The sequence below is a fragment of the Schistocerca piceifrons genome, chromosome 6 (genome assembly GCF_021461385.2).
Source record: "Schistocerca piceifrons isolate TAMUIC-IGC-003096 chromosome 6, iqSchPice1.1, whole genome shotgun sequence".
NCBI lineage: Eukaryota > Metazoa > Arthropoda > Insecta > Orthoptera > Acrididae > Schistocerca > Schistocerca piceifrons.
Genome location: NC_060143.1, coordinates 142,936,959 through 142,964,375, shown reverse-complemented (window position 1 = coordinate 142,964,375; position 27,417 = coordinate 142,936,959). Strand labels below are relative to the sequence as shown.

Sequence of the window (27,417 nt, the reverse complement as noted above, 5' to 3'; positions counted from 1 at the left end):
GAGATCACTGCTTCTCATGTTCACTTGCGGCAAGTACAACATCTATGAGCAGAGCTGTCATAGTGTCACACGATAAAAAATTTGTTATTGTTTCCGTTCAGTATCTGCCGTAGGAATGTGAAATAATATCTTATCGTCGCTATGGCTGTTTGTGTTGCTATTATAGGCAAAGATGTGAGGAATCTGTTATAATGTCTTACCACAACTGTTCACAGTAATTTCTTAGTGCCTACAAATCGTATTTTTTCTTTTCAGAATTCGCCAAAATATATATCATGCTTGAACCCAGAACTCGAACTGCAGTTTCATTACAAGGTTCACACTTCTCTAGATGTGGTTGAAGAAAAATTGACATCAGTTGGTAAAACTACGGCAGATGTTAGAGAATTATATCTTGGTTTGCTATACTCAACAGAAGAACATAAAATGTATCCTGTACGCTTTTTGAATATGAGGTATAATTAGACATATTGCAGTTAGTTATCGCCTGATGCCCAATTAATCTGCACTATTGATAGTTTGGAGTTATTCTTCCTCTTGACTTCGAAGGGACACGAAGCTCCCATTCGAATCTTACATGCTGCCTTCGAATGTGAACCATGTTTCAACCATGGCATATGTGACATTCGTAATCGCATAGTTCCCCTTTCATTGGTTATTAGCTCTGCGTAGGGCGCCCAACCTCATGAACTGAGTGTTTTTCTTTAGGTGCTTCCCATCCTTAGCCCTTGTAGATTCCTCTGCCCACCACAAAGAAGCAGTGCTAGTTTTGGTCCACCCAGAGTATTTTACTTTCTCAGTACCCCTCATATCAGATGGGCATTCAACTATCTGCTCCCTGGGGAGGTGCCAGTTTGAAGACCACCAATTTCAAATTTTGGTTTGGTCAGTATGAACTAATAAGGCCCAATATTTAGATCTGGGGTAATGTGCTATGGAACAAACTTTTATATGTTTGTGATGCATATTTAATTAAAATTTTCGTGTCCTGTGGCTGTTGTTAAATCTAACAATGTAACTAAAACTTCACCATATTCTGCCTGAAAGACCACATGAAAGTAAAATGTAGTAATAGGCCTGCAGACTGTTGGCATACAAAAGTAGGCACAAGCAATGCTATTTTCTAAATATGTAGCCCAAATAAGTGTCCCACTTCGTTAGAGAACATTAAATCATAGTTCACCATATTTATTTATCCAATAAAAATCTTTCAAATATTCCAGTTACGCCAAATTTTGAAGGAAAAATTTGGTTTAATTGTTAGCATTGTATTTGGCCATCGTTTTTTATTATTTTTATGTAATTTTCCCTCCCCCTTCTTCATGCTGAATTATGTAAATTGTAGAGCTTTTTATGTCTGTGTGTTTAGCAGTTTGTTAGGTCCATATTCTAGGAAAAAGAAAATATTATTTTTTCCCTTGATTTATTGCTAATTTAAGCGCATATTATTGTGTATTAAGCTTTTATCAGTCCCAAACAAGGCTATAACAATAAAATTGGTTAATTTCATACTAAATAAGACCCATTGCATGTTTGTATTTTCCCCTAAAACGTTCCGAAGCAGGGTAATTATGTAGTTACTGAGTGGAGAATGCAAATCAGTATGACATTCTTATTCCATGTGAGACTTTGGAAAATGCCAAGAACCTACCTTAAAAGGTGACTAAATTGTAGTTACACTGTACCGTAACTGAAGTCAAGGGCTGTTGTTATAAATAAAGATAAAACATTTAGGGACACAGAAGGTGCTTATGGTTTTCCAAAGTCGGGCACATACTACTAAATTAAAGGTAAGAAATCACATATTTCCTAGAGTCTGCAGTTGAGAATGAAAAGAATAAATTGAAACTAAACCCTTATACAGGATTATCATAATTCTGTTGTATTCAGAATGAGATTTTCACTCTGCAGCAGAGTGTGGACTGATATGGTAGACCACTTGTCCGCGAAAGGCAAAGGTCCCGAGTTCCAGTCTTGGTCCGGCACACAGTTTTAATCTGCCGGGAAGTTTCATAATTCTATTGTAATTTTTTTCCTTTGTGTTATAAGATACCATTGGATAAATTAGACCTCAGGCATCCTCAAGCTCTTCCTCCACATCTTGAAGCTACACTGGTCAGCATGATTAATGCTCATGTAGAAATAGGATATCCATGTGACAGAGAACAACTTAAATCATTTGTGTAACAATACGTTTAACAGAATTTATGGAACTCCATTAAAAGGGGACTGTCCTGTGGGGATCAGTATCAAGTCTTTATGAAACGCAACCTCCATATTTCTTTGAAGAAACTTGAGCACCTTGAAAAGTCCCTAACTCTTAGAGATCCATTTGTAATTTACCCCTTCTACAATGAACTGAAGAATATGTATGAAATGTGTGGGCTAAAAGATGATGAAAAATCACACTATGGCTACAGTTGTGATGGTTCTGTGTTTGACAGTGACCTAACTAGGGTAAGAGCTCTTTTGGGAAAGGAAAATCTACTGAATAGGGCATCTGCAGGATCAGGTAGGGTTTCAACGAGTATTGTAGCCTACATTGCTGCAGACAGTACTTCGTCGCTATCACTGATCGTAAGTTAGTATAGTGCAGTTCCATAGACTTCAAGTAATGCCTACCCAGGGATATTTTATGCTGCTTCAAAAAGTGGTTGGATGAAGGAGCCTCAGTTTTATCAGTAGTTATCCCTCACCTACAGACATGTAATACAAATCAAAATCTACATTCATACTCAGCAAACCACCGCGAAGTGCATGGCAGAGTATGTCCTATTGTACCAGTTATGGTTTCTTCCAATTCCATACTTCATGGCACAAGTACTCATATACAAAATACAAAGGTTAATTCAGCAGTTTAGACTAAAAAGAATGAGTGCCTTCACTTCTTGAATGCCAACGTTGCTCTGCAGCGTACAAGCAGCCAAATACATATGAGCAGCCACTTAAACATTATATACAATATATACTACTCATCTTGAAAATGGACCATAGAATTTGGCCAAAAGATAAGCTTACAGTCGTAATCCCTACCCAGCTCTCAGGCACTTAATATGTACTGTTTCTTAATAAGTCACTCTGAGCTTGGTGGTAAAACATAACAGTCATGCCAATGAACAAGCTTAAAATACTCTTCATAAAATAACTAATGTGATTGGTATTACTAAACTTTGAAATCCCTGAGACAACCATACCTTACATTCAGTTAATTAACAACAACATAATTCTTGCTGAAAATAAATATTTAAAATAACTGCTTGTAAGAGGTCTTTTGACACTTCCTGCGGACCTCCGGGATCCAAAATTTTAAGTAAGTTTAACACACAGACCACCAGGTTTAGCTATTGTCCGGTATGCAACATCTTACAAATGAGCAATGTACCATTCACTTACAACCCCCATAGTGACAAGTTCCATCGTACAACTGACCCCAGTACATCACTAGCTGCATTTGTAGTTACTGTAACCAGTCCGGAGTGACACACATTGTAAGCCCATTGCACAAACAGCCTCCCCCCCACCCGAGTCTGGAAACAGGCTACAGGTCTTGCTATTGCACAAACAGCCTCCCCCCCACCCGAGTCTGGAAACAGGCTACAGGTCTTGCTGACAAATCAATTCAAATCAAAGAACTGAGAAGAGGGAACACATCATAAAAACACTCTAGAATTAAGAACAGTGAGAACATACCACTAGCATTCCATACGTGCTTCAGTGGAGTGCAGCCATGCACAACATATTTGCTCTTGGAAATTCAGCTACCCTCAACTAGATGCACAATGTTTTATGTTGAGAAGCTTAATTTAAATCATCCACAGCCACATTCCAGGGCAGATTAAAACAAACAATGTTCTGCAGGTACTATTGCAAAAAATAATGCCACAAAGCCACCATCTTCCCACATAATACAATTCCACTCAGAAATATCACTCAAAAGCTACTAGTAGCAGCCCATTAACTACTACTCCAGCCAACCTTCTAGTTTGGAAACCAACACAAGACTCCTCAACAGGCTGCTCCAAGCTTCCTCCTCAGCTTCAGCACACAGGGGATGGCACTGCTCAGAGACAAAGATTACAAGCAGCTCCCACCAGTGAAAATGTGTCACAAAATGGCACAACATTAGGTGGAAATTCCTTACCATTGGAATTTTTCCAGTTGACTCCACACATTTTTCAGTGGATTTATTTGCCCCTGCTGACTTGCAACAATACAGGCGAATGTTCATAACACACTGAGTCCTACATCTTCCAGCACTCATTGCACCAATTCATTGGGCACATGACTGTTGGCCGAACCCCTTCCAGCTCCTTCACTTGTTTGTAATGTTGGCCTAGCCCATGTAATAGTTCTGCCCATAGAGCAAGAACATGTCTTGGGTTTAAGGACAAAATTGCATTTCTCACATCAAAAACAGCCTTTCAAAGATGAGGCCTTTTTCACTAATAGTCTTTTAGATTTCTTCTGCAAAATTATTTATAATTGCATGAAATCAACTTCACTCCCACTCTAAGAAAAATTGATCCTTATTTGTGACAGCTTCAGTATAGAGAAGTGTTAACAAATAAAACAATTTTATGTCAGCTGATGAAAGCCACAGGGAAGAAAGAGAAAAAGAGGGATAATACCAACAAGGAGAGGAAAAGAAAACCAAATTATGACTTTGAAGGTGGGGAGCAGCTGCCAGTACTTAATTATGAACTTGAAGATAAAGTTTCTGATGAACATGACCAAGATCATTTTGAGTGATCTGTCCCAACACAATCTTCAATTAAAGCTGCAGCAAATGTACTGCTCGGTTCTTTCTGGAAAAATAAACTCCTATCAACTATACCTATGCAGCTGTGGTGTGACATTAAGAAGGTATTCCAAGTATAGCAAGACTACATATTTGATGTTGATAGGAATGATTTTTTAGGTATTTTGCCGTAACCATCTCAGCAAAAGTGTAGAGAACAAATTTAATTCATTTATGAAAATTCCATTGATATCCATGAGACGTAGCCACATATTTTCGTGTTGTGTTTATGTATCATCCAGTCCATGCTTTGAGATTGCAGTTTCTATCTGCCCCTGACCTAATTGGTAAATATAAACTTTATGTAATGTCATTTAGAACCAACAGTTTAATGAATCCAACAGCATAATTTGTATTTCAGGCCAGTTAACCCTTAAAATTGCAAAAGTAACTGGCTCAAATGAAGCAAGGTAGTAATTGAAAGTCAAAACTTTACAAAATCATTTTTCCTATTACCCTACCAGACCCCGTAGATACCTTTTCTGAGTTAAGAAAATTACAGAATTAGATGACATACTACCCCAGTATTAATTCCTTACAGAATATAATTCCTTACATACTGTGAAACTGGGCAAAGTAGGCAAGTCTGACAGTGTGAAAACTTCTTGTAACAGGAAGTTAACATAGACTACAGTGTTTTATTTAGAGTGCCATTTATTTTGTTTATATATGTATTCCATTTGAAGTCATTTTGGAGCTAAATGCTTAGAATTCTTTTCCTATGTGATTTTGTTGGAGTTTGTCACACTGGTGTTGCAAGCATCAGCTTTAATACAGAAGTTCAGAAATGTTACATTTTTGACTTTTTCAATCACTTATTCCCCTCAAACCATCCATTTAGTTGGGCTTCTATTTTATTTACACTTGCTTGTAGTCAACTTGGGTTCTTTCTTATGATGAGAAAGCTTGTCATCTGCAAAAAAAAGTAATGTTTTTGATTCAGTTTTCAGTTCTGAGTCATCTTTGTACAGGAGAAGAGGATTGACCCGAGAATGGATCCTTGGGCACCTCCTTTTGTTAGAATTTCTGCGACTGAGAAACATGTCTTAGTACTTTCCTGTAGTTCATATTTTATTTGTATTCTCTGTTACCTGTTAGTCAAGTATCATGTGAACAATTTTGATCCAGTGCCTCTAATGCCATATACTGGGAACTTCTCCAGCAATTTGTTGTGATTCAGAAGGTCGAGAGCTAAAAAAAATGTCAGTGGCATTTTACTTTTTTGTCCACTGCACCTATAAGGTTTCATACAAATTAATAGTTGCTAATTAATTTTTCCTAAGTCATGCTGAGTATCAGTGAAAATATTCTTTTTATGCATTAACCTGTTACACATTTTTTCTATGATTTTACTAATATCTGACAATAATCTCAAACAGTAATTGCAAAAGCAACCTGTAACAGTAGTCTGCCACATTTTGATTCATTAATGTACAAGTGACTTGTTCCACGACCATGATGCTTATCTCCCTCACAAATCCAGTGAATGGTAAAGCTCTTAAATGAAATTATGTCAGCACCGCAGACTTCAGTGACTTGTGGCTCACGTTCATCTGTGCACAAAATGATTTAAACCAAAGGAACACTGAGGTGCTGAAACTTAAAATATTAAGTCAACCCTTGTTTAATGAAAACTGCAGTACTCCCACTTGTAACTATTTCTGTGGAAATAATTTACTAATATGTAGCCTAGTACAGAAAATGAGGTGTGGTCAATCTTTAGCCATTAGTTTGTGATGCACAGAACACTAGTAATGTGTAGTACATCATTTAGCTGGGACTGATGACCTCACCATTTGTTCCCCTCCCCCAAATCAACCAACCAACATTATTTAGCAAAAACTATATATTTAAAACTTTGTGATTGAGTCAGATGGCAAATAGAGTTTTCACTGTGTAATTTGAAGTCCTTGTTGTAATCTGATCTCGAGGCAACTAAAATAGTGGGATAGGTAGAGGGGTGAGAGGAGATATATGTGCAATTGTTATTTATTAGCTTCTAATGTCCACTTGTTCCTTTGCTTTATCAAAATCCTGTGTTCTTTCTATGAGTTTAATGATAACTAAGTGAATATTTTGTACAGTGCAGCAAGAAAACGTGTGTGTGTGTGTGTGTGTGTGTGTGTGTGTGTGTGTGTGTGTGTGTGTGAATAATTATTATATTGTTCCGATTTTGTAGACTTGTCTTCAGTTACAAACATTTTGTAAATAATTTGGAGTTCCTTTAGTACAACTTTTCCAGCAGCTGAAAACTTTCCTTTTTTCATACCTTAAATGACTTAATGCCCCTCAAATGGAATTATTTCTATTATGTTTCTTTCATTATTTACAACCAGTGTTTGTGATTCACTCTTGAATTGTAGAAACATTTATGAGTAAATAATTTTTTAATGTTTGTATAATTTTTCTCTCTTTTTTTTCACTTATTGTGTCACCATATGACTTAACTCATTAAGTATTGTATCTATCCAAAAGAGGTCTTGATTTATCTTTTTCATACCCTTATAGTTTTCAGTCTCTCTCTCACCAACATTTTGTTGTACCTGAATGTTTTTGTGTAGTTGAGTACATTCTGCAGTTTCTGTTTAACAGCTAAATTGTTCCAGTTGAGATTTCATTTTCTTTTGCCTTCTTCATGCTATCCAAATCTTTTGCTGTTTGGGTAAGTACCTTTATTAATTACTAAGCCCTGGTTTATGTCAGTGTTCTAATTTCCCAAGGCAAAAACCCTGTTACTTAGGTAATGTGATACATTCTGAAATAAATTGTCATCATGTGCATTTCTAAGTTCTTACCTGATGAATCTGTTTCTTTCTGACTTACATATTTTTACTCTACATCTTTGGAGCCTATGATCACCTGCATTTTTGAAAGTGGTTTAAGGCAGTCACTTCGTGTACAGTTTCTCCAATCTGTGATAAACAGTCAGTTTCATTTTTAGTTCTATTTGGCCCTTGCCAAGACAGTTTCCCATTTCTTCCCATCTCAAAAAATAAATTGAGGATAAACATGTTATTCCAAATACTACTCTCGTTTAGCGTCTTGTTTTTGTTATTGCACCCACAGTTTCCCACTGTGAAGTCCTTCAATAGCTGTTCTCCTACCTCCATCCTAAGTTCCTCCTTCATCGTCATGTGATTTGCTAACATTAATCAGTTTTTGTAATTCTCCCTCATCATACAAAAGAGACTAGTATAATATATTTTAATGGAACGTCATTTCTTTATTTTTAAAACATATCTTATGTCTAAGGTTATTGTTGCATCTAATATCTATAATCTCCAACCCCCTCCCCCCCCCCCCCCTCCCCCTTGCATCCAGTCACTTCTAATAACCATACTCTGTCATGTTTGGTGTTATGTATCTCTTCCAAATCCCCTAACCTATCCTGAAATCTTAGCCTCCTAAGCAATTACTCCTTTCCTTGGGGAGGAGGGAGGAATACATTGGGTAAGATTAAAAAGGAAGGGCAAGCCACTTAGACCATTGGATGAAAGGGTCCCTACAGTTGTGAGGATGATCAGAGACGAAAATGAAGCAAGAGATGTCGGACAGAGTACGAGCTTCCCCTCCTTGTCTCCCTCATCCTCACAACAGGTGAGTCCCTTTCATCTTAGAGTCTGAGTCATGTGACCTCTTGTTAATCTTCCCCAACATATTCCTCCCTCCTCTCCAAGGAAGAACCCAATAGTATGAAAAGCTGGGATACTGTAATATACTTCTGTAGCTACCAAATGTTTCAGCACGTAAAGTTAAATAATGACCAGCATTTCTGCTACATAACTCTGTAGTTTTCTCAAGTGCAGTTTTCCTATCCTGAGATCATAAAGTTATGCTGTTTATTGTTCCTTTAAAAATACATGTGAAATATTGATATTTGCCTTAATGTTTTAAAAGATTTGGATATGTAACAAACACAAAAATCAAATTTATAATTGTTGTTGAATCCTCAAACACTCTTCTGCGAGACAATGAAGTCAGAACGGTAAGTCATTTAAGCCTGATGTATACTGAAAAACTCATATATTCTGCAGTTAAAAGAGAGATTTCAAATGTGGCATTTTTCAGATGTTTCGGAAACTACACAGCCTATATACTGATGTGGTGTGTAATCCATTTTACATACCAGGGGATGTTATTACATCAAAGTAAGTATTTATCATTTTATATTCAATGTATTTAGGTTTACACAGCACATTCAGATATAGGATATGCATGGGATTGTAATATCATTGTGAAAGCTATGTGGCTTTGTTTTTGTAATGATACAGTTGCTGTCATGACCTATCCAACCAACACAAGTTGGCACTATGCAGCCGTGTTTTCCAAACAGCTGAGGTATAGGTATGTTCTACACATGGTAAAGTGAACGATGATGGATAAGTCAGTAGCATGCAAATTATTCAAGGGCTACATCATGAACTGGCCCATCCAGGTTGCACCTACATCATACAGTGTAGTAAATGTCATGTTATGTATAGATAAGTTGCAGTTTTTTCCCTGTTGTGTTACTTGGTACGCTGTATGTGTTCATGTAGACAATCACCTGTGTATATTAAGAAGTGAAATATTTTGTACAGTATTCAGTTTCATACAGTATCATCAGTCAGTAATAACTTTAAAATGAATGTTTCATTCTGAAATGAAATGTGCTCTATAATGAAATTTAACTGTGGTCAAAAAAGGTGGAACAGTGATTAAAACAATGAACTCATGTTCAAGACAAAAGCGGGTAAAATCATCACGCAGCCAGCCATATTTGATCGTAATCTCTTCCCTTTCTCAAGCGATGCTCTTACCAGCTGCAATCTACATACCCAAAACACAGCCCTGTTAATTATTTAATTTATTTATATGCTTCCATAGATCCCATTAGAAAGAAGCACCTTCAGGGATGTGAAACAAGTGAATGTACACCTTAGAAAATGAGCAGCTGTTAAAAACCACATTAATAATTAACTATTGTTAAATTTGTGCCTGAACAAGCTAAGGTTGCTTAAGTAGCTGCTGTTCTCTCAGCTATATTAAGTAATTACTGTTTATCTCCTGTTGCCAGCTCAGTATCTACATGACCACACTGAGATTTACGACAAATCAGTGGTTATCAACAATGCAGGAAAAGCAGATTGCTACTTGCCATAAAGAAGACACAATTAACAGACACTTAAAGCAAGCTTTGGCCACAGCCTTCATCAATAAAGAGGAAACACACACTGTTCACACACACAAGCAAGCACACCTCATGCACACATGACCACTAACTACAGTATCTCGGACCAGAATGCATCTGGTGATAGTTGCGTTCCAGCTCGAGAAGCTAGAGTTAGCAGTTGTGTGTGGACGAGGTGTGCTTGCTTGTGGGTATGAATGGTGTTTTTTCCTCTTTTGCTGATGAAGGCTGTGGCCAAAACCTTTATTTAACTGTCTTTTAATTGTGCCTGTCTGCAAATTAATGTGTCTTCTTCACAGTAAGTAGCAACCCATCTTTTTCTACATTGTTGATATTCCTACCTGGAGTTTCCAATATTAGATCAGTAGTTATGTACTGTAAGAATATAGCCATGTTTACAATGAACAAGGCAGCAGCCACCGGCCAAGACAGAGCAGCAACAGGGAAGTAACCGATTTTGTGGCATTTTACAAGTTCCTAACCAGATGCTAATTTTGTAGTTTCATTTGTGTGTTTTGGTAGTTTAGTTTTCGAATTTCTGTGAGTTGATTTAATATATTTTGTTTATGTCAGAAAGTAACCAATTTTTTGACATTTTACAGGTTCTTACCCTGGAGCGAATTATTTAATCTCACCTGTGTGTGTTGGTAGTTTAGTTTTTGTATCTCTGCATGTTAATCCATTTTATTAGACACAGTTCTTGCATTTTCATTAGTGTCTGAAGTAGAGTTTCTTAGCACATGTCAATAGTCGTTTGTTTGTGTATTGTAGTTTTCCACCATCTTTAGTGTGGATAGGGACTGTGATTGTTATGTGCAGATGCAAGCTGAGTTGATGACACTTCACTCTCATCTCCAGGCCATGTTGGCTTCGGCTACAAAGCTTGAGGCTGCAATGGATGCACAACACTATTGCAGGCTATCTGTGGGGATCCAACGGATGTCCAGCATGACCCACAAGTCCACCGATTGATCCACACAGGTGGCCAGCCCAGCTACTGCTCGCATTGAGGGTAACCCCTCACCTGTAGTCGAGTGGGAGGTTGCCTCCAGGCGTGGCAGGCTGCAAAAGACTTCTGGGAGGGGGGGGGGGGGGGTCAAATGTAAGGCCTCCCCAGGGTTAGTTTGATAAACAGATTCCCAGCTGTGGCTGACAATGTCCCTCAGCCAAATGCAGTCATTTGTCCTGTTTCAAGGGAAACCTATCAACCTGTAAGATTTGGGCAGCCACAGAGGGTGGGATTATTGGTAGCTAGGAGGATATGGCTGCCAAGGAGGAGAAGAAAATCAATGTGCACTCCATGTACATACCGTATTTACTCGAATCTAAGCCGCACTCGAATCCAAGCCGCACCTGAAAAATGAGACTCGAAATCAAGGAAAAAAAAATTCCCGAATCTAAGCCGCACCTGAAATTTGCGACTCGAAATTCAGGGGGAGAGAAAAGTTTTAGGCCGCACCTCAAAATCGAACCAAAGTTGGTCCATTGTAATATGAGACACAATTTACATCGAATGAATGACGATACAGCGACAGTAGTTTGGTTTGAGTCGTAAGCTTAGCAGTTAAGCTTTACTAGGTAGCAATTGCTATGCGTCAGGCGCTCCGTCCGTATTTATGCGAGTACCATTCCTTTTTCACGTGCTCTGTCTGGTTTGAATCGATTGCTTATTTTGCTTTGATCTGATTAGTGCCGTTTTCTTTGTTATAGGTGTTCACGTCATCCTAAGCTGAAAATGCATTACTGTACTGTCATGCATTGTTTGTCGCATTCTGACAGTGCGTGTTTACGGCCTGTCGCCGCTCGCGGCACGGCTTGCTTTTGTGCGCGCTACCGCCACTTACAATTAAAAAAAAAAGAGAGAGAGGGGAATCGTCTCATTAGCGAAACAATGGCAAGAGACTGCTATTTGTTGTTACTTACACTTTCTTTGATAATGATCAACAAGAACCAAATAATAGACTGCATATTTCAGAACATGTTCTGAACGAGAGTTCAGCGAAAATTTTTCTGCGTTTGAAAATCTTTGCGGCCGCTTCTGTAGTACATGAAATTCTGCACAGAAATTAGTCATCTTAGATTTAAAAATCTAGTCAGTTGCCATACTTCATTTCTGACTGTATCACATTAGGCATAAGAATAATACGAATATAAACATGACACGATACGTATATTCTTCCGCGTTTGCTGTTGTCTCACTCTAGTCTCGTAGTTTATTAGGCAGGATTTAAATGAGATAGCAGCAAACGCGAAAGAATACATGGCAAAATGTTTATATTCGATTATTCTTATGGTGAAGAGAATACTGCATGTGATTCACATTTCATCAGGTTCCTATTAGCAACCAACTCTTCTCACTGGTAGAAAAAAATTCAGAACGTAGAGTTGGCCATATTGACAAACATCCTAAACAGTCTTACCAGTCGGATTTTCGTGGTACATTGAAATTCTGTTACATTCGAAGATGAACAATACGGAATTCGCAGAGGTTTTGGCGAAAGTATTTATCTTTGTGCCTACAAAGCATACCTGTGTAGCGCTACATATATTCGGCAGCAGAAGTTATAGCTGTAGCGGCACCTACCAACATTTTTCAGAACTTCCGCTTGCTTTTCACTCGATTCTAAGCCGCAGGCGGTTTTTTGGATTACAAAAATCGGAAAAAAAGTGCGGCTTAGATTCGAGTAAATACGGTACCATGTGGAGTCACTCCAGATGTGAAATGGGTCCTTCTGTAAGACATGAAGAGCACAGGGTACAGCCAGCTGCTGGAGGTGGCTCATGTTGGTCCAATGATGTGTGTTGCTTTGGGACAGAAGAGATTGTCTCTGGTTTCGAGCAGCTATTAGAATTGGTAAAGGCTGCCTGTCTTGCTTGCGAGATGAAAGCTGAGCTCACCATTTGCAGCATAGTCAACAGGATCACTTGCAGACCTCTGGTACACAGCCTAAGGGAGGGCCTGAATCAGAGGCCCATATGGTTCTGTGACCATGTAGGCTGTAGATTTCTCAACTTGTACCATAGGGTGGTGAGATTTCAGATTATATTAAATGGGTCAGGATCTCATTCCATGCAGGAGGTGGCTGCATGGGTAACAGGGGCTGTGTGGTGTAGACTGGATGGTATTTTAGATTAGAGGACCGTAGGGAAACACGAAAAGGGTTCAGTCTCAAAAGGTGCAGATTGAACACAGGAAAAACACATATCTAGTAACCATTGCTATAACGGTTGTAAATTGTCATGGCTGTGTTGTGAAAGTACCAGAGCTCAAAAAATTAATAGAAAGCACTGATGGTCAAATCGTTATAGGCGCTGAAAGCAGGCTAAAGCTGGAGGCAAATTCAGCCGAAATTTTTGCGAAGGATCTAATGGTTTTCAAAACGGATAGGCTAAATACAGTTGTTGTTGTTAGAAGTAGTTTATTTTGTAGCAGAATTGAAGTAGATACTTTCTGTGAGTTAGTATGGATAGACGTCACTCATGGCAACCGGAATAAAATAATCGTTGGATCCTTTTATCAACCTCCAACTCAGATGATAAAATTGCTGAAAGTTGATTCTAGTTTCAAACGTGTACCTGACTCTTACAATTGTAGTTGGTGGAGACTTTAGTTTACCCTTGGTGTGTAGGCAAAAGTACATGTTTAAACCTGGAGGTTTGTATTGTGTTGGCAGAAGAGCCAACACCGTGTTACTAGAGGAGGCCGAAATGCACGCGTTTTAGCTCACGCAGGTCGGCTTGAGGAGGGAAGAACTATACTGACGTGAGGTCTGGAAAATGACAAGGAATTAGAATTCAGAAAGCAGACGTAGCTAGTATGATACTTAACTTTAATCCATTAATGATGAACGTCGCTCTTGACGGTACATGATTCACAATATTATCTGTTCAGAAGACATATAGCAACTGAATATGGCGCCTTGCTAGGTCGTAGCAAATGACGTAGCTGAAGGCTATGCTAAACTGTTGTCTCGGCAAATCAGAGCGTATGTAGTCAGTGAACCATCGCTAGCAAAGTCAGCTGTACAGCTGACTTTGCTAGTGATGGTTCACTGACTACATACGCTCTCATTTGCCGAGACTACAGTTTAGCATAGCCGTGTGGCGGCAAACGGTCTGCAATCACTGATAGTGGCGACACGTAGGTCCGACATATACTAACAGAACGCGGCTGATTTAAAGGCTGCCACCTAGCAAGTGTTGTGTCTGGCAGTGACACCACAGTCTACCTAAAACATCATCCGAAATTGTGCTAAATGCATTCTCTGTGTTGAGTGCTACCAACAAAGGAATTCAAATTTATTCCATATTTCTAGATTCCCAGAAGGCTTTTGATGCAATACCTCAAAAGCGACTTGTAATCAGATTGTGTGCTTGTGGAATATTGTCTCAGTTATGTGACTGGATTCATTATTTCCTGTCAAAGAGGTCACAGTTTGTAATAACTGACAGAAAGTCATTGAGTAAAACAGAAGTGATTTCTGGCGTTACCCAAGGTACGTCCTCCATTGTTCCTTATCTATATAAATGATATAAGAGAGAATCTGAGCAGCCGTCTTAGGTTGTTTGCAGACGATTCTGTCATTTAACATCTAGTAAAATCATCAGAAGATAAAAACCAATTGCAAAATGATTTAGATAATATGTGTATGGTGCAAAATTTGGCAGTTGACCCTAAGTAATGAAAAGTGTGAGGTCATCCACATTAGTACTAAAAGTAATCTTTAAACTTTGGTTACACAATGAATAAATGAAATCTGAAGGCTGTAAATTTCAACTAAATACATAGGAATTACATTTATGAACAACTTAAATTGGAAAGAACACTCAGAAAATGTTGTGAGGAAGGCAAGCAAAAGACTGCATTTTATTGGCAGAACCCTTAGAAGATGCAACAGATCTACTAAATAGATTTTAGAATACTGCTGCTCAGCGTGGGATCCTTACCATATAGGATTAATGGAGTACATCAAGAAAGTTCAAAGAAGGGCAGCAGGTTTTGTATTATCCAGAAATAGGGAAGAGAGTGTCACGGACATGATACAGGATTTGGGGTGGACATAATTAAAACAAAGGTGTTTCTCATTGCGACAGGCTCTTCTCACAAAATTTCAACGATCAGCTTTCTCCTCTGAATCCAAAAATATTTGCTGACTCCTATCTACTCAGGGAGAAACGATCATCATAAAATAAGGGAAATCATGGCTTGCACAGAAAGATATAGGTGTTCCTTTTCTCCACATGCTTTTCGAGAGTGGGGTAATGGAGAATTATTGTGAAGGTGCTTCGATGAACCCTCTACCAGGAACTTAAGAGTGATTTGCAGAGTAGTCCTGTAGATGGATATAGATGTACTTATCATGCAGGTAACATAAATCTTAAATGCTTGGACCTAAGTAATTGGGTAAATTCTGGAAGTAGCCAATAAGGTATGACGTATATATGCAGACTGAACTGACGAATGAAAACTTATACCAAGGCCAAGATTCAAAACAAGATCTCATGCCCACTAGGCAGATGTGCTAATCACTATACCACCCTGTCACAGTGACTTTGCTCAACTGCATGGACTACCTTAGCACACATCCTTCCTCCCCCCCCAGGGGATCCACAACTCTTTTGTGGATACGTGTGTAGCGAGCACGGGACCCCGAGCTAATGTGGCCTTCCTTCTTTTCCGGGCTGCATACCCCCCCTTTCCGTATCCTTCCCCATCCCCCATCTTCGCCCCCCCCCCCTCACCTCTGGCTCTTTCCTTCCCTTTCTCCCCCTCTGGGAGTATGGTTTGTGCCTACGTCCGGAGACGGACGCTTGTAAATGTACCGCACTCTTTGCCTTCCTTGCTTGTATGTCTTCATCTTTCTTCGTCCTTCTCTTTTCCTTACCTCTTCTCTTTACCTCTTCTCTTTACCCTTTTCTCCGCTGCGGCGTTTGAGACCTCTCTTCTTTCCTTTCCCTGTCTCTCTCTTCCTCCCTGTGCGTGTCTGAAAGCCGACCCACGCACTTCCATGCGTAGCCGGTGACGGGGTAACGCGTAATTCCCCGCCCCGGGTAGACAGGTAGGACACGTACGTACCCCCTGGTAACGGCCAGGCCCAGGGAGGGGTGATTACCCGAACTGATACCTTCCGAAAGTGCCGATTGGTCCCTCCGTCCGTTTGTCGGGAGGTGTGACCTGAGGTGTGAACAATCACCTAAGGCGGGTGTGCCCTCGGTGAGGGCCCCCACAAGGAAGGAGCGCGCCATCGGAGACGCCGGTAATCATGGGGGATTCTTCCGCAATGGTTTCCTCACCTTCCACTATGTCTGCTCACAAACGTAAGTTCACTGAGTCTCAGCCACAGACGGTTCTTCCATCGTTGCCACAGTTCCTTGTTGTTTCTCGGTCTGACGAAGGTCACGACTTTTCCACGGTCAACCCTTTCATTATTCAGAAAGGTGTCGACGCAATTGCGGGTCCTGTAAAGTCTTGTTCCAGATTACGGAATGGCACCCTGTTGTTGGAAACACACAGTGCCCTCCAGGCTCAAAAATTGCTGCGTACTTCTCTGCTCCACACCTTCCCTGTCCGGGTGGAACCGCACCGTACCTTAAATTCCTCGCGTGGAGTCGTTTATACACGCTCCCTCGATGGATTGTCTGACGAAGAAATTCAGCACTACCTGTCTGACCAGGGCGTCACAGCTGTTCATCGGGTTATGAAAAGGGTTGACTCGAACATCATTCCAATCCGCACTGTCTTCTTGACATTTGACAAAGTTCAACTCCCATCAAAAATCAAAGCAGGCTATGAGATAATTTCCGTTCGCCCTTATGTCCCAAACCCTACGCGTTGCTATCGATGTCAGCGGTTCAATCACACCAGCCAGTCCTGTTCCAATCCGGCCAAATGTGTTACGTGTGGCAAGGATGCCCATGAGGGTGCTTGTCCACCTCCATCCCCTCGCTGCATCAACTGTATGGGTGACCACGCTGCTTCCTCTCGAGATTGCCCCGTTTTTAAGGACGAAAAACTCATCCAGGAAATAAGAGTGAAGGAAAAGGTGTCGACCTTTGCTGCTCGAAAGTTACTCGCCAGTCGACAGCCCACTGTGCCTCAGAAAGGAAAATACAGCACTGTCCTTGCGTCTCCTCGGCCAACAAAGGAGGCAGCCACGCAGACTTGCGACCTCACCTTTAGTACCACGGTCGTCAGATCGGCCAGCGCAAAGATCGCCTGTTCAACCTCACCACTTTCGTCTGCCCACTCAATGGCTCACCCTTCGTCGGGTTCTGCTAAATCTCGAGCCCAAAAGTCAGACGCCAAGTCTTCGAAAAAAGAGCATTCTCGTGAAGAGTTTTTACGTACCGCAACTTCACAACCATCGGTTCCTCCTTCATCTAAACATCATACTTCCAAGAAGGCTACGAAGAAACACAGTTCCTCTCCTTCTCCGCCAAGGCGTGTCCCATCTACAGCACCACCTGGCGGAAATCGCCCTCGGCCGTCTTCTGTGTCGCCGAGGCGCACTGCTGGTGGCCGGTCAACTGGCCGATCGTTGGTGGCTGGAGCTGCTCCTGACCAACCTATGGATCAGGATCTTCTGCCTTCGACTGAATGCCATTCCATGCTGTCGGTCGCAAGCTCTGAGCAGTCGTTGAGTTGACAGCACCCTTGGTCACGTTCCTCCATTTTCTGTTCACCCTACGTCCATTATCCACTGGAATATCCGCGGCATTCGAGCCAATCGGGATGAATTGTCGATCCTCTTACGATCCTACTCGCCGGTCATCTTCTGTCTTCAGGAAACAAAGCTGCGTCCCCATGACCGCTTTGTTCTCCCTCATTTTCAGTCCGTCCGATATGACCTCCCCTCTGTTGAAGGCACTCCAGCCCATGGAGGACTCATGATTCTGCTCCACGATACTCTCCATTATCACCAAATCCCCTTAAACAGTTCCTTCCAAGCTGTCGCCGTCCGTCTTTCCATTTCTGGATACACGTTCTCTCTTTGTACGGTATACATTCCATCGTCCACACCAATGGCATGAGCTGATCTCCTTCATCTTCTTGGTCAGCTTCCACCCCCCTATTTGCTGGTTGGGGACTTCAATGCCCACCACCCGCTTTGGGGATCTCCACATCCTTGTCCACGTGGCTCACTATTGCTAGACGTCTTCCACCAAGCGGATCTAGTCTGCCTCAACACTGGGGTCCCCACATTTTTGTCTGCCTCCACGACAAATTTATCTCATTTGAACCTTGCGGTCGGTACTGTTCCGCTAGCTCGGCGCTTCGAATGGTTCGCCCTTGATGATACACACTCGAGTGACCACTTTCCATGTGTTCTTAGACTGCAGCCTCAACTGCCATATATGCGTTCGCGACGCTGGAAGTTTGCCCAAGCCGATTGGACACTTTTTTCGTCTCTAGCGACATTCGATGACCGTCGCTTTCCCAGCGTCGACGATGAGGTCACACGTATTACCGACGTTATTCTCACAGCCGCGGAACGTTCAATACCACGCTCCTCCGAATTGCCCCGGCGCCCCCAAGTTCCTTGGTGGAACGAGGCATGCCGTGACGCAATACGTGAGCGGCGACGTGCTCTTCGCATTTTCCGTCACCATCCAACTTTGGCAAACTGTATCCGATATAAGCAGCTCCGTGCGCGATGCCGTCGCGTCATCCGCGATAGCAAGAAGGCAAGCTGTAAATTCTTTATTAGCTCATTTAACACCTTCACTCCCTCCTCGGAAGTTTGGAGTCGGCTTCGACGGTTCTCAGGCGCGCCTAGTTTCTCCCCGGTCTCTGGGCTCACTGTCGCGCATGATACCTTAGTGGACCCCGTCGCAATTTCTAACTCATTGGGTCAGCACTTTGCTGAGATTTCGAGCTCTTCAAATTACCCGCCAGCGTTTCTCCCAAAGAAACGTGCAGCGGAAGTGCGACATCTTGCTTTCTCCTCTCAAAATCGCGAAAGCTACAATACTGTTTTCTCCATGCGGGAACTCCAACATGCCCTCTCTTCTTCTCGCTCCTCTGCCCCAGGACCGGATGGTATCCATGTCCAAATGTTGCTGCATTTATCAACCCATAGCCTGCATTACCTCCTTCGCCTTTACAATCGAATTTGGACCGACAGTACCTTTCCCAGGCGATGGCGGGAAGCTATTGTCGTTCCCGTTCCGAAACCTGGAAAGGACAAACATCTCCCCTCTAGCTATCGCCCCATTTCTCTCACGAGTAGTGTCTGTAAGGTTTTGGAGCGTATGGTGAATTACCGTTTAGCTTGGTGGCTGGAATCCCGCAGTCTTTTAACACCAGCCCAATGCGGATTCCGAAAGCATCGTTCTGCCGTTGACCATCTTGTTGCTCTCTCCACTTATATCATGAACAATTTTCTCCGGAAACGCCAAACGGTAGCAATATTTTTTGATCTGGAGAGAGCATACGATACCTGTTGGAGGACAGGCATCCTCCGCACACTGTTCTCTTGGGGCTTTCGAGGCCGGCTGCCCCTTTTTCTTCGCGAATTTATGGCAGAGCGCACATTTAGGGTGCGGGTGAACACTACTCTCTCCCGTACTTTCTCCCAAGAAAACGGGGTACCCCAGGGCTCCGTGCTGAGTGTTGTACTGTTTGCCATCGCCATTAATCCAATTATGGATTGTCTCCTTCCTGATGTCTCGGGCTCCCTCTTTGTGGACGATTTTGCGATCTACTACAGCTCTCAACGGACCAGCCTGCTTGAAAGACGTCTTCAAGGATGTCTCGATCGCCTCCACTCGTGGAGCATCGAAACCGGCTTCCGTTTCTCACCCAGCAAGACCGTTTGTGTTAATTTTTGGCGACGTAAGGAGTTTCTTCCGCCCTCCTTACATCTAGGTCCTGTCAACCTTCCGTTTTCCGACGTCACTAAATTCTTGGGTCTTATGTTTGACAGAAAACTGTGCTGGTCCTCCCACGTTTCCTATCTTTCGGCTCGCTGTCTGCGTTCCCTTAACACCCTCCGTGTCCTGAATGGTACCTCCTGGGGAGCGGACCGAGTGGTCCTTCTCCGCCTCTATCGCGCCTTAGTGCGCTCGAAATTGGATTATGGAAGCATAGTCTACTCCTCTGCTCGGCCGTCTATTCTTCGGCGTCTCGACTCTATCCACCACCGTGGATTACGTTTAGTGTCTGGAGCTTTTTACACCAGCCCTGTGGAAAGCCTTTATGCTGAGACTGCTGAACCTCCGCTGTCCAATCGGCGGGCAGTCCTTCTGAGTCGTTATGCTAGCCATCTGTCTTCCATGCCTGCTAATCCAGCCCATGACCTTTTTTTCAACACCTCCTTTGATGTCGGGTATGCAGGCCGCTCCTCCTCCCTACTACCCCCGGGAGTCCGCTTTCGTCAACTGCTCCATTCTCTCTCCTTCCGCTTTCCTAAAACCTTCTTGACAACTTGGGGTACAGCACCGCCTTGGCTCCGTCCCCGGATCGACTTGCTCAGAGACCTATGTCAATTTCCCAAGGATGGTACCCCTACACTTGTCTACCGTCGGGCATTTGCTGCTCTATGTGCACAAATGACGGAAGCCACATTTATTTACACCGACGGCTCGAAAACATCGTTAGGTGTAGGGAGTGCCTATATTGTTGGCGACACCCCAAATCACTTTCGGCTTCCCGACCAGTGTTCGGTTTATACTGCGGAGCTTTACGCTGTTCTCCAGGCTGTCCACTACATCCGCCGCCATCAGCGGATACAGTACGTAATCTGCTCAGATTCTCTCAGCTCTCTCCTAAGTCTCCAAGCTCTTTACCCTGTGCACCCTCTGGTCCACCGGATTCAGGACTGTCTGCGCTTGCTCCACCTGGGGGGCGTCTCAGTGGCGTTCCTCTGGCTCCCGGGACACGCTGGTATCTGTGGGAATGAGGCGGCCGATATAGCGGCCAAGGCAGCAGTCTCTCTTCCTCGGCCAGCTATTCAGTCTCTTCCGTTTACCGATCTACGGAGCGGTTTATGTCGCCAAGTTGCTCATTTATGGCATGCGCATTGGTCAACACTTCCCCATAATAAATTGCGGGAAGTGAAAGCCCTTCCTTGCGCTTGGACCTCTTCCTCCCGAACGCGTCGTCGGGAGGAGGTAATTTTAGCTAGACTCCGGATAGGGCACTGTCTTTTTAGCCATCGACATCTTTTAAGCGGTGATCCTCCCCCACTCTGTCCCCACTGCTCTCAGCTGTGGACGGTCAGACACCTTTTAATTGAATGCCCCTATTTTAATCCGTTACGCTCCCGTCTACAGCTATCGCCTGATCTATTGTTGATTTTAGCAGATGACACGCGCTCAGCTGACCGCGTTCTACAGTTTATTAGTGACAGTGAAATGACGTCAGTCATTTGATTTTCTTTTTTTTTTTTTTTGGGGACAACCAACCCCTTTCTATAGTGGATTTTTAAGCATTCCTTCTGCCTTTAGTTTCTCAAATTTTATGACTTTGTTCCCCTTGCTGCTGATTTTAAATTTCGTTTTTTTTTCCTGTTTCCTACGTCACGGACTGGGCGCTAATGACCATAGAAGTTCTGCGCCCTAAAAAAAAAAAAAAAAAAAAAAAAAATCTCCTTCCTCAGTCCAAATTCCCCTTCATGCCAGAGCCCACCTAGTATTCCCCCTGAACTCAAACAGCATTGCAGAGGCTCTCCAGCTGTATTGGAATAGCTCCCCACGTCGAACGAAATAGGGGATCCTACCTGAGTGCCAGGTATATGTGCTTTAATCAAATGAAAGTATAAGGTTCCAGAGACCTTTTCAAGTTTCACACATCTATAATGTATGTATGCAGACTGAAAGACGATGAAAATTCCAAAGCCACCGTTGAGAGACCTTGATTGTTATCCTAGCCTTGGTATAAATTCTCATTCACTGCATCAGTCTGCTTATAGGCATCATAGATATTTGAAGCTTGGAAAGGTCTCTGGAACCATATAGTTCCATTCCAGTAAGGTATTTTCCTAATTCTGATTTCAAATTAATAACGATTATAATTTCTAACTTTCTTCAGATGTGAACGTCTTGAAAAGCTTCACACCAAAATACAGAACCCCACTATGAGACCTGAACTACGAGGAAAAGTTAACATGTAAATTATTTTTCCATACTGTATCTTGTGTAAATCACAAAATAACTGAAACTGATTTTCTTGTAAGGAGCAGGTAACATTAAGTAAGAATTCCCAAATTCCTTAAAGAGACCTTCGCAACTCAAATTTTCAGTTTGTCTATATCTCTCTTCTACTTCCCAACCTCCATAGAGGCTCTTCTGCATAGCTTGCTAGACTAGCATACCTAGAGAAAGGATACGGCAGTGCATGATGATGTGATCGCAGACTATGGATAACTGTCACAATTTCTGTACAGTATTATTTGCCCCCCCCCCCCCCCAAATGAAAAGCAGTTTCTTTAAATCTGCATTGTTTACTTTACTTTGGAGTTTGTGTCATGTATGTACAATCAATTGCAAGACAATATTGTCTCATCTTCAGAAATCTGTTAGGTGTGCTTCATTAATTGAGTGCCGTAACTGTCATTCCCTCGAGGGGAGGTGCCTATAATGCATCTGCATCAGTTTAATAATTTGTGCCAAACACCCTCTACTCTCTCCTTTGAAATGGAAAAAAAAACTCTTTTTTTTTTCTATTTCTGCTGGAGGCCTATTGAAAATTAAACCTACAGAATAGCAGGTGTTATCAAAGTGCAATTTTTTTTTCCATCCAGCATTCACTGAATATATGTGGAAATTTGTTTCGAATTGGTCCAAAATCCCATGAGGGAATATATGCTCAGAGATGGCAGCAGATTTAGGATTCAGAGACACTTGAACAACAACAACATGCACGAATTGACATGTCAGAATTTGCTGACTGCCCTTTTATGGGTGATAAAAATTCATTGGCATTACTTTTTACATTCTTCGCATTGGCTTGTCACCTCCAGAATTTTTATTATGTGCCTGCCATGTTTAGTGGCATATTATTGATATTTATGAGGGGTAGTGTTCCAGTTATCACTTTAGAAAAATGAAACTGTGTTTGTGCTGGTGTTAATTCTCCTCTCCATATTCTCCCTTCATCACGATTTTACCCAACAGCAGATGGCTTTGATACCTTGGTAGTAGAAGTAGGGATTTTGGCTGTGTTTTTTTTTTGGGGGGGGGGGGGGGGGCAAAGGGAAGGAAACAAAATTCATTAGCCCAAAGGAACAACATGTGAGACTGTCTAGTGCAAAAAGAGCTGGGACATTGGAACCAAAAACATTCCTAATGCTTTGGCTTCATTCCATTATGTAGCCTAATGAGGAGATTTCACTAGTAATCTCCTGTGCTCCAAAACAGCATTCAGCATGACCTTCTCCTATGATGGTTGCATCTTCTCCTTTTTTTGCTGGCTATGAATTCACATGCTTGCATTTGCTTCCCTTGTCTTGAGGTTATAATGATCATCTATCATTTGACTATAATGATTAGGCAGCTAAAGCTGTCACCCTAGATTAGCCGAACACAGCTGCAACATTCCTATTGCTGCCCTTGTTGGGCAGGCGTTTTGAATGGATAGGAGTAGTTGTGGAGCTCAGTAGGCAACAACTTTTGTTCATTTTCAGAATTTGACATACTAGATTTTGAAAACTGTTCCACCATTGATATACTTTTTTGACTATGCTGTCTCAATTATAATATGTCTATCTTAGAGCACCAGGTCCTCCACTTCTCTTGTTATTCCCAGTTCTTCAGATAGGTGGTCTGTCACTCGTTCTTCATCATTAAGAATTGTTTGACTTCACTGAAACTGTGAAATTCCACCTCACCTAACCAGTGAGTCATGCGATAGTGGATTGTTGCCATTCACTTCTGCCAACTCAACTTTTACATCCATGTTCCCTTTCAAATGCAGAAAATTAATTACCACACAATACTCCACATTATCAATGGCCTGTACTTAACTACAGCACTGTGTTGACCAGCATTATCACAGTACGTTAAAGTTTGTCAACAGTATATAATATTAGCTGTAATCCTTTTTTTTTTAATTTGCACTCAGATCTTATGATGAAACGACTTTTATTTATTTCCTAATGTTTTGTAATATTTCAGTGACGATATGTCACTCAGACATGTATGACACTGGCTTTGTAAATGATGCTCCTTAAATTATGCTTATCAAATGTTATCATGTTATGCCTTGCACTTTTTATCCATTTGTTTCATTGGTTTCAGTTTTTACCTTGCACATGAAAATGGCTGTACAGCCGAAATCGCAATAGTGAAATAAATAATAAAAAATTGCCTTCAAATGGTGACAATGATTTAATTTAAAAACTAGAATATGTTCGTGGCGTTTGTAGACCTAGAGAAAGCCTTCACTGGCATAAGGTAGCATAAGACTTTTAAAATCCAAACTCTAATTAAATACAAAGGTACACCAGTAATCTAATAGGTGTACAGAAATGATAGGCAAGGAAGAGGGAGGGGGAGATAATGAAAAAGACAAATTTGTCTTAAACAAAATATAAGGTAATACAGGAGTGCATAGTTTCACGACAATATGTGCTAATAAAAGTTTCTTGGCCATTGTCCAGTGATGACTGTCTTCTGGTTGCTGCTGCCATCCTTATATAGCCGCACTGCCTTCCGTGACATCACTGGTACCCACTCCGGCACCATACATGATAATGTTTGCGTTGTGCAACCACCACGCCCGCTTCAACCTTCCGATGGCCAGGTCCCATGCTGTGTTTAGCTGCCGGCCGCCGTTTTTATTGAACGTGTTGTCACAAATTTTTATTTCGATTGCTTCTTTTATATCTGAATCCTAACAGCTATCTTCATCCATCGCAGAAATGTTCTGTTCTGAGGACCTTAGTGCATTGAGCCGAAACTGTCTCTGATTCTGAAAACTTGCTGAAGGAACTGAGCCACATATGGAAAGTATTCAAGGAAAACAGGTACAACAACCGCCAGATTTCGGATTTCGCAAGCTCTCTTTTCGAAAATACGTAAGCGGAAAGACTGAGGAGGGCTCAAAGAAGTTTGCGTTTTTGCCATTCTGTGGCTCAATAACAGGAAAGATAATCCGGCTCCTAAAGAGGTATAAAAATCGACTCGTTCTTCAGGGCCCCAGCAAAAATTTGACAACTCTTGAGGCCTGTGAAAGACGACGTAGGCCTCAGAATGCCAGGAGTATATAAAATACCATGTGGATGTGGACAGTTATATAGCAAACAGACTGTGCGTATGATTGAACAGCGCTGTGTAGAACAGAGATGTTTTCGTCTATGGTACCCTGATAAATCAGCGGTAGCAGAGCATTCATTAGAAAATGGTCATCATATTGTATTTGACAAGACATCTGTTATCACACGGACTAATAGTTTTAGTGATTGTATAATAAAAGAATCAATTGAAATAAAAATTTGTGACAACACACATAATAAAAATGGTGGCCTGCAGCTAAGCAGGGCGTGGGACCTGGCCATCGCAAGGTTGAAGTGGGCATGGCAGCCGTACAACGCAAACATTACCGTATATGGTGCCGGAACGGGTACCAGTGACGTCACAGAAGGCAGCACGGCTATATAAGGACGGCAGCAACTAACAGAAGACAGTCACCACTTGACAATGGCCAAGGAGTACTCGGCCGAAAGCTCATGGATTTTAAACCACTTGACATGGCTGGAAGCCCGAGAAACTTTTATTAGTAAAATATAAGGTAGTATGTTAGTTTATCGCCACTGTTGTTTGTATGTTGAAGTGGTAGAATCTAAACTAAAAGCAAAGCTCCGAATGGAATTAAAAGCGGAAGAGACTGCTAGATTTTGCTCTGTCCAAGACACAGATGCTGTGCTGGGCTGCCTAGTGAGGATGTGGGTTATAAGTATTAACAAACCAAAAATTAACGTTATGAACTATAATTAAAAGAAGCATAGCAGCAGTCTACTGGTAGTACCAGCTGAACCAGGGTGCAGCAGGAATGTTGCAGCTGTGTTGGGCTGATCTAGATGACTGCTTCTTAATGGAAATGGTCACAAGTGATTTGGCACACGTCAGCAAAGCTGCCCTTACCAAAAAAGTAATAGGAACTAGTAGCACGGAATTGAGAAAGAAATTTCTGAGAGTGCATGTCTGATGTATAGAACTATGAGCACTGTGCCAAAATTGGAAGCATTTCAAATAGGGTGCTTCAGAACTGTATTAGAAATTAGGTCAACTGTTGAACTACAAAATATATACCAGAAGGAATAGTTGTGGAAATAAATCTTTGCACACTTATGAGAAGAGAGCACAAGTTAGTGGAACATTTGCTAAAACTTTCAAAATAGTTAATTTTGGAGTGGAAGAAGCAGTAGGGTAATAAGATATTTGGCAGACAAATGTTAAAATATGTAAAGTAAATTAGCAATAACAATGGACATAATAGGTATGCTGAGATGAAGAAATTAGTATATGAATAAAAGAGGTGGAAGTTAGTGTGAAACCAGATCAGATTTTTGGACTTTCTTTTAAATCTTAACATGATGGAAAGCAATTGAGTTTGAAGGTATTTCAGTGTAATCACTTTCTATATACTTGCACATTCATATTCCGTACCTCCTTTCTGTCTTTTTTATCAGTCCTATTTCAATATGCATTATATTTTAACACTCACTGTAATGACTAAAAACATGTTTGAAATATTCTTTTTTTTCTGCAGAAATTTCGACACGACAGTGAGAAATATGATGACTGGAAATGCATGAATGTACAACACCTTTATTTATTTGAGGCTGGGGATGGATGCTAAGGAAAAACTTGAAGTGCAGATGTGTGCTGGAAATATATGAAAACAAAGGATGCATATACATTCCCATGCCTCTGCTATTGAAAGTTTTTAATCCTTTTTATGCGGGACCCAAACACAGCATGGGTGCACACCATTGCACTGAATAAGGTGCGATTTCATCACTGCACTGAATGAGGTGTGATTTCATCACTGTACGATAGCTGTTCTGTGATCGATATATAGTTTTTTCCCTATGTAATATTGTAGAATATGTTATGACTTTTTCTTTTGATAAAATAAAATTGTTATTCAACTCATTTCTTGTTTAAATAATTGGTAATCCCTTGTAAAGCCTGCCATTTTATAGAACCAGAAAAATAAAGATTTATAAGTAGATAATATGACACCTCACATTCTATACTGAAATACAAACTAAAAGCAGTGTCAGAGGGAACCAATATATGTGAAACAAAACAGTTTAACAAACTTCAGGGCAGCTCGGATTGCCCGTCGGGTCCTAGTAAATGGTGAATCAGCTCGAATCATCAAGACCGAAACAAAAATATTGGTGATAAATCATGACTAAGTGCCTAACACTTGATCCTTGCCTTTTACACTTGTCACACTGGATTTTACTCTTGTCAGTTGGGGAAACAGCTGGCCTAGATA

The 27,417-nt window shown here is 41.4% G+C and overlaps 1 protein-coding gene and 1 long non-coding RNA gene across 3 annotated transcripts in view; one reads left to right on the top strand and one right to left on the bottom strand.

Moving 5' to 3' along the window:
- LOC124802899 (trafficking protein particle complex subunit 2-like protein) lies at positions 1 to 27,065 on the top strand. Of its 2 annotated transcripts, XM_047263960.1 has the most exons (6): positions 1 to 174; positions 256 to 428; positions 8,696 to 8,783; positions 8,867 to 8,946; positions 9,070 to 9,142; positions 26,680 to 27,065. In XM_047263960.1, exons 1-5 carry the CDS (start codon positions 142 to 144, stop codon positions 9,140 to 9,142), a joined length of 447 nt encoding a protein of 148 aa, XP_047119916.1. In that variant the 5' UTR covers positions 1 to 141; the 3' UTR covers positions 26,680 to 27,065. The 2 variants fall into 2 exon arrangements, with proteins under 2 accessions (XP_047119916.1, XP_047119917.1); XM_047263961.1 differs by lacking the exon at positions 9,070 to 9,142 and having other exon boundaries at positions 6 to 174.
- The window catches only part of LOC124802901, a 69,395-nt gene continuing 47,470 nt past the window's right edge, over positions 5,493 to 27,417 (bottom strand). Inside the window, exon 4 of the long non-coding RNA XR_007017162.1 lies at positions 5,493 to 5,711. This is a non-coding gene — a long non-coding RNA (uncharacterized LOC124802901). The remainder of the gene's footprint in view (positions 5,712 to 27,417) is intronic.

Bases quoted from the DNA above. Each gene is read 5' to 3' on its own strand.
- LOC124802899 (XM_047263960.1), top strand. From the start codon at position 142: ATGGCTGTTTGTGTTGCTATTATAGGCAAAGAT. The intron at 175-255 runs GTGAGGAATCTG...TTTTCTTTTCAG, and splicing joins TTGCTATTATAGGCAAAGAT to AATTCGCCAAAATATATATC. The intron at 8,784-8,866 runs GTAAGTCATTTA...GGCATTTTTCAG, and splicing joins GAGACAATGAAGTCAGAACG to ATGTTTCGGAAACTACACAG.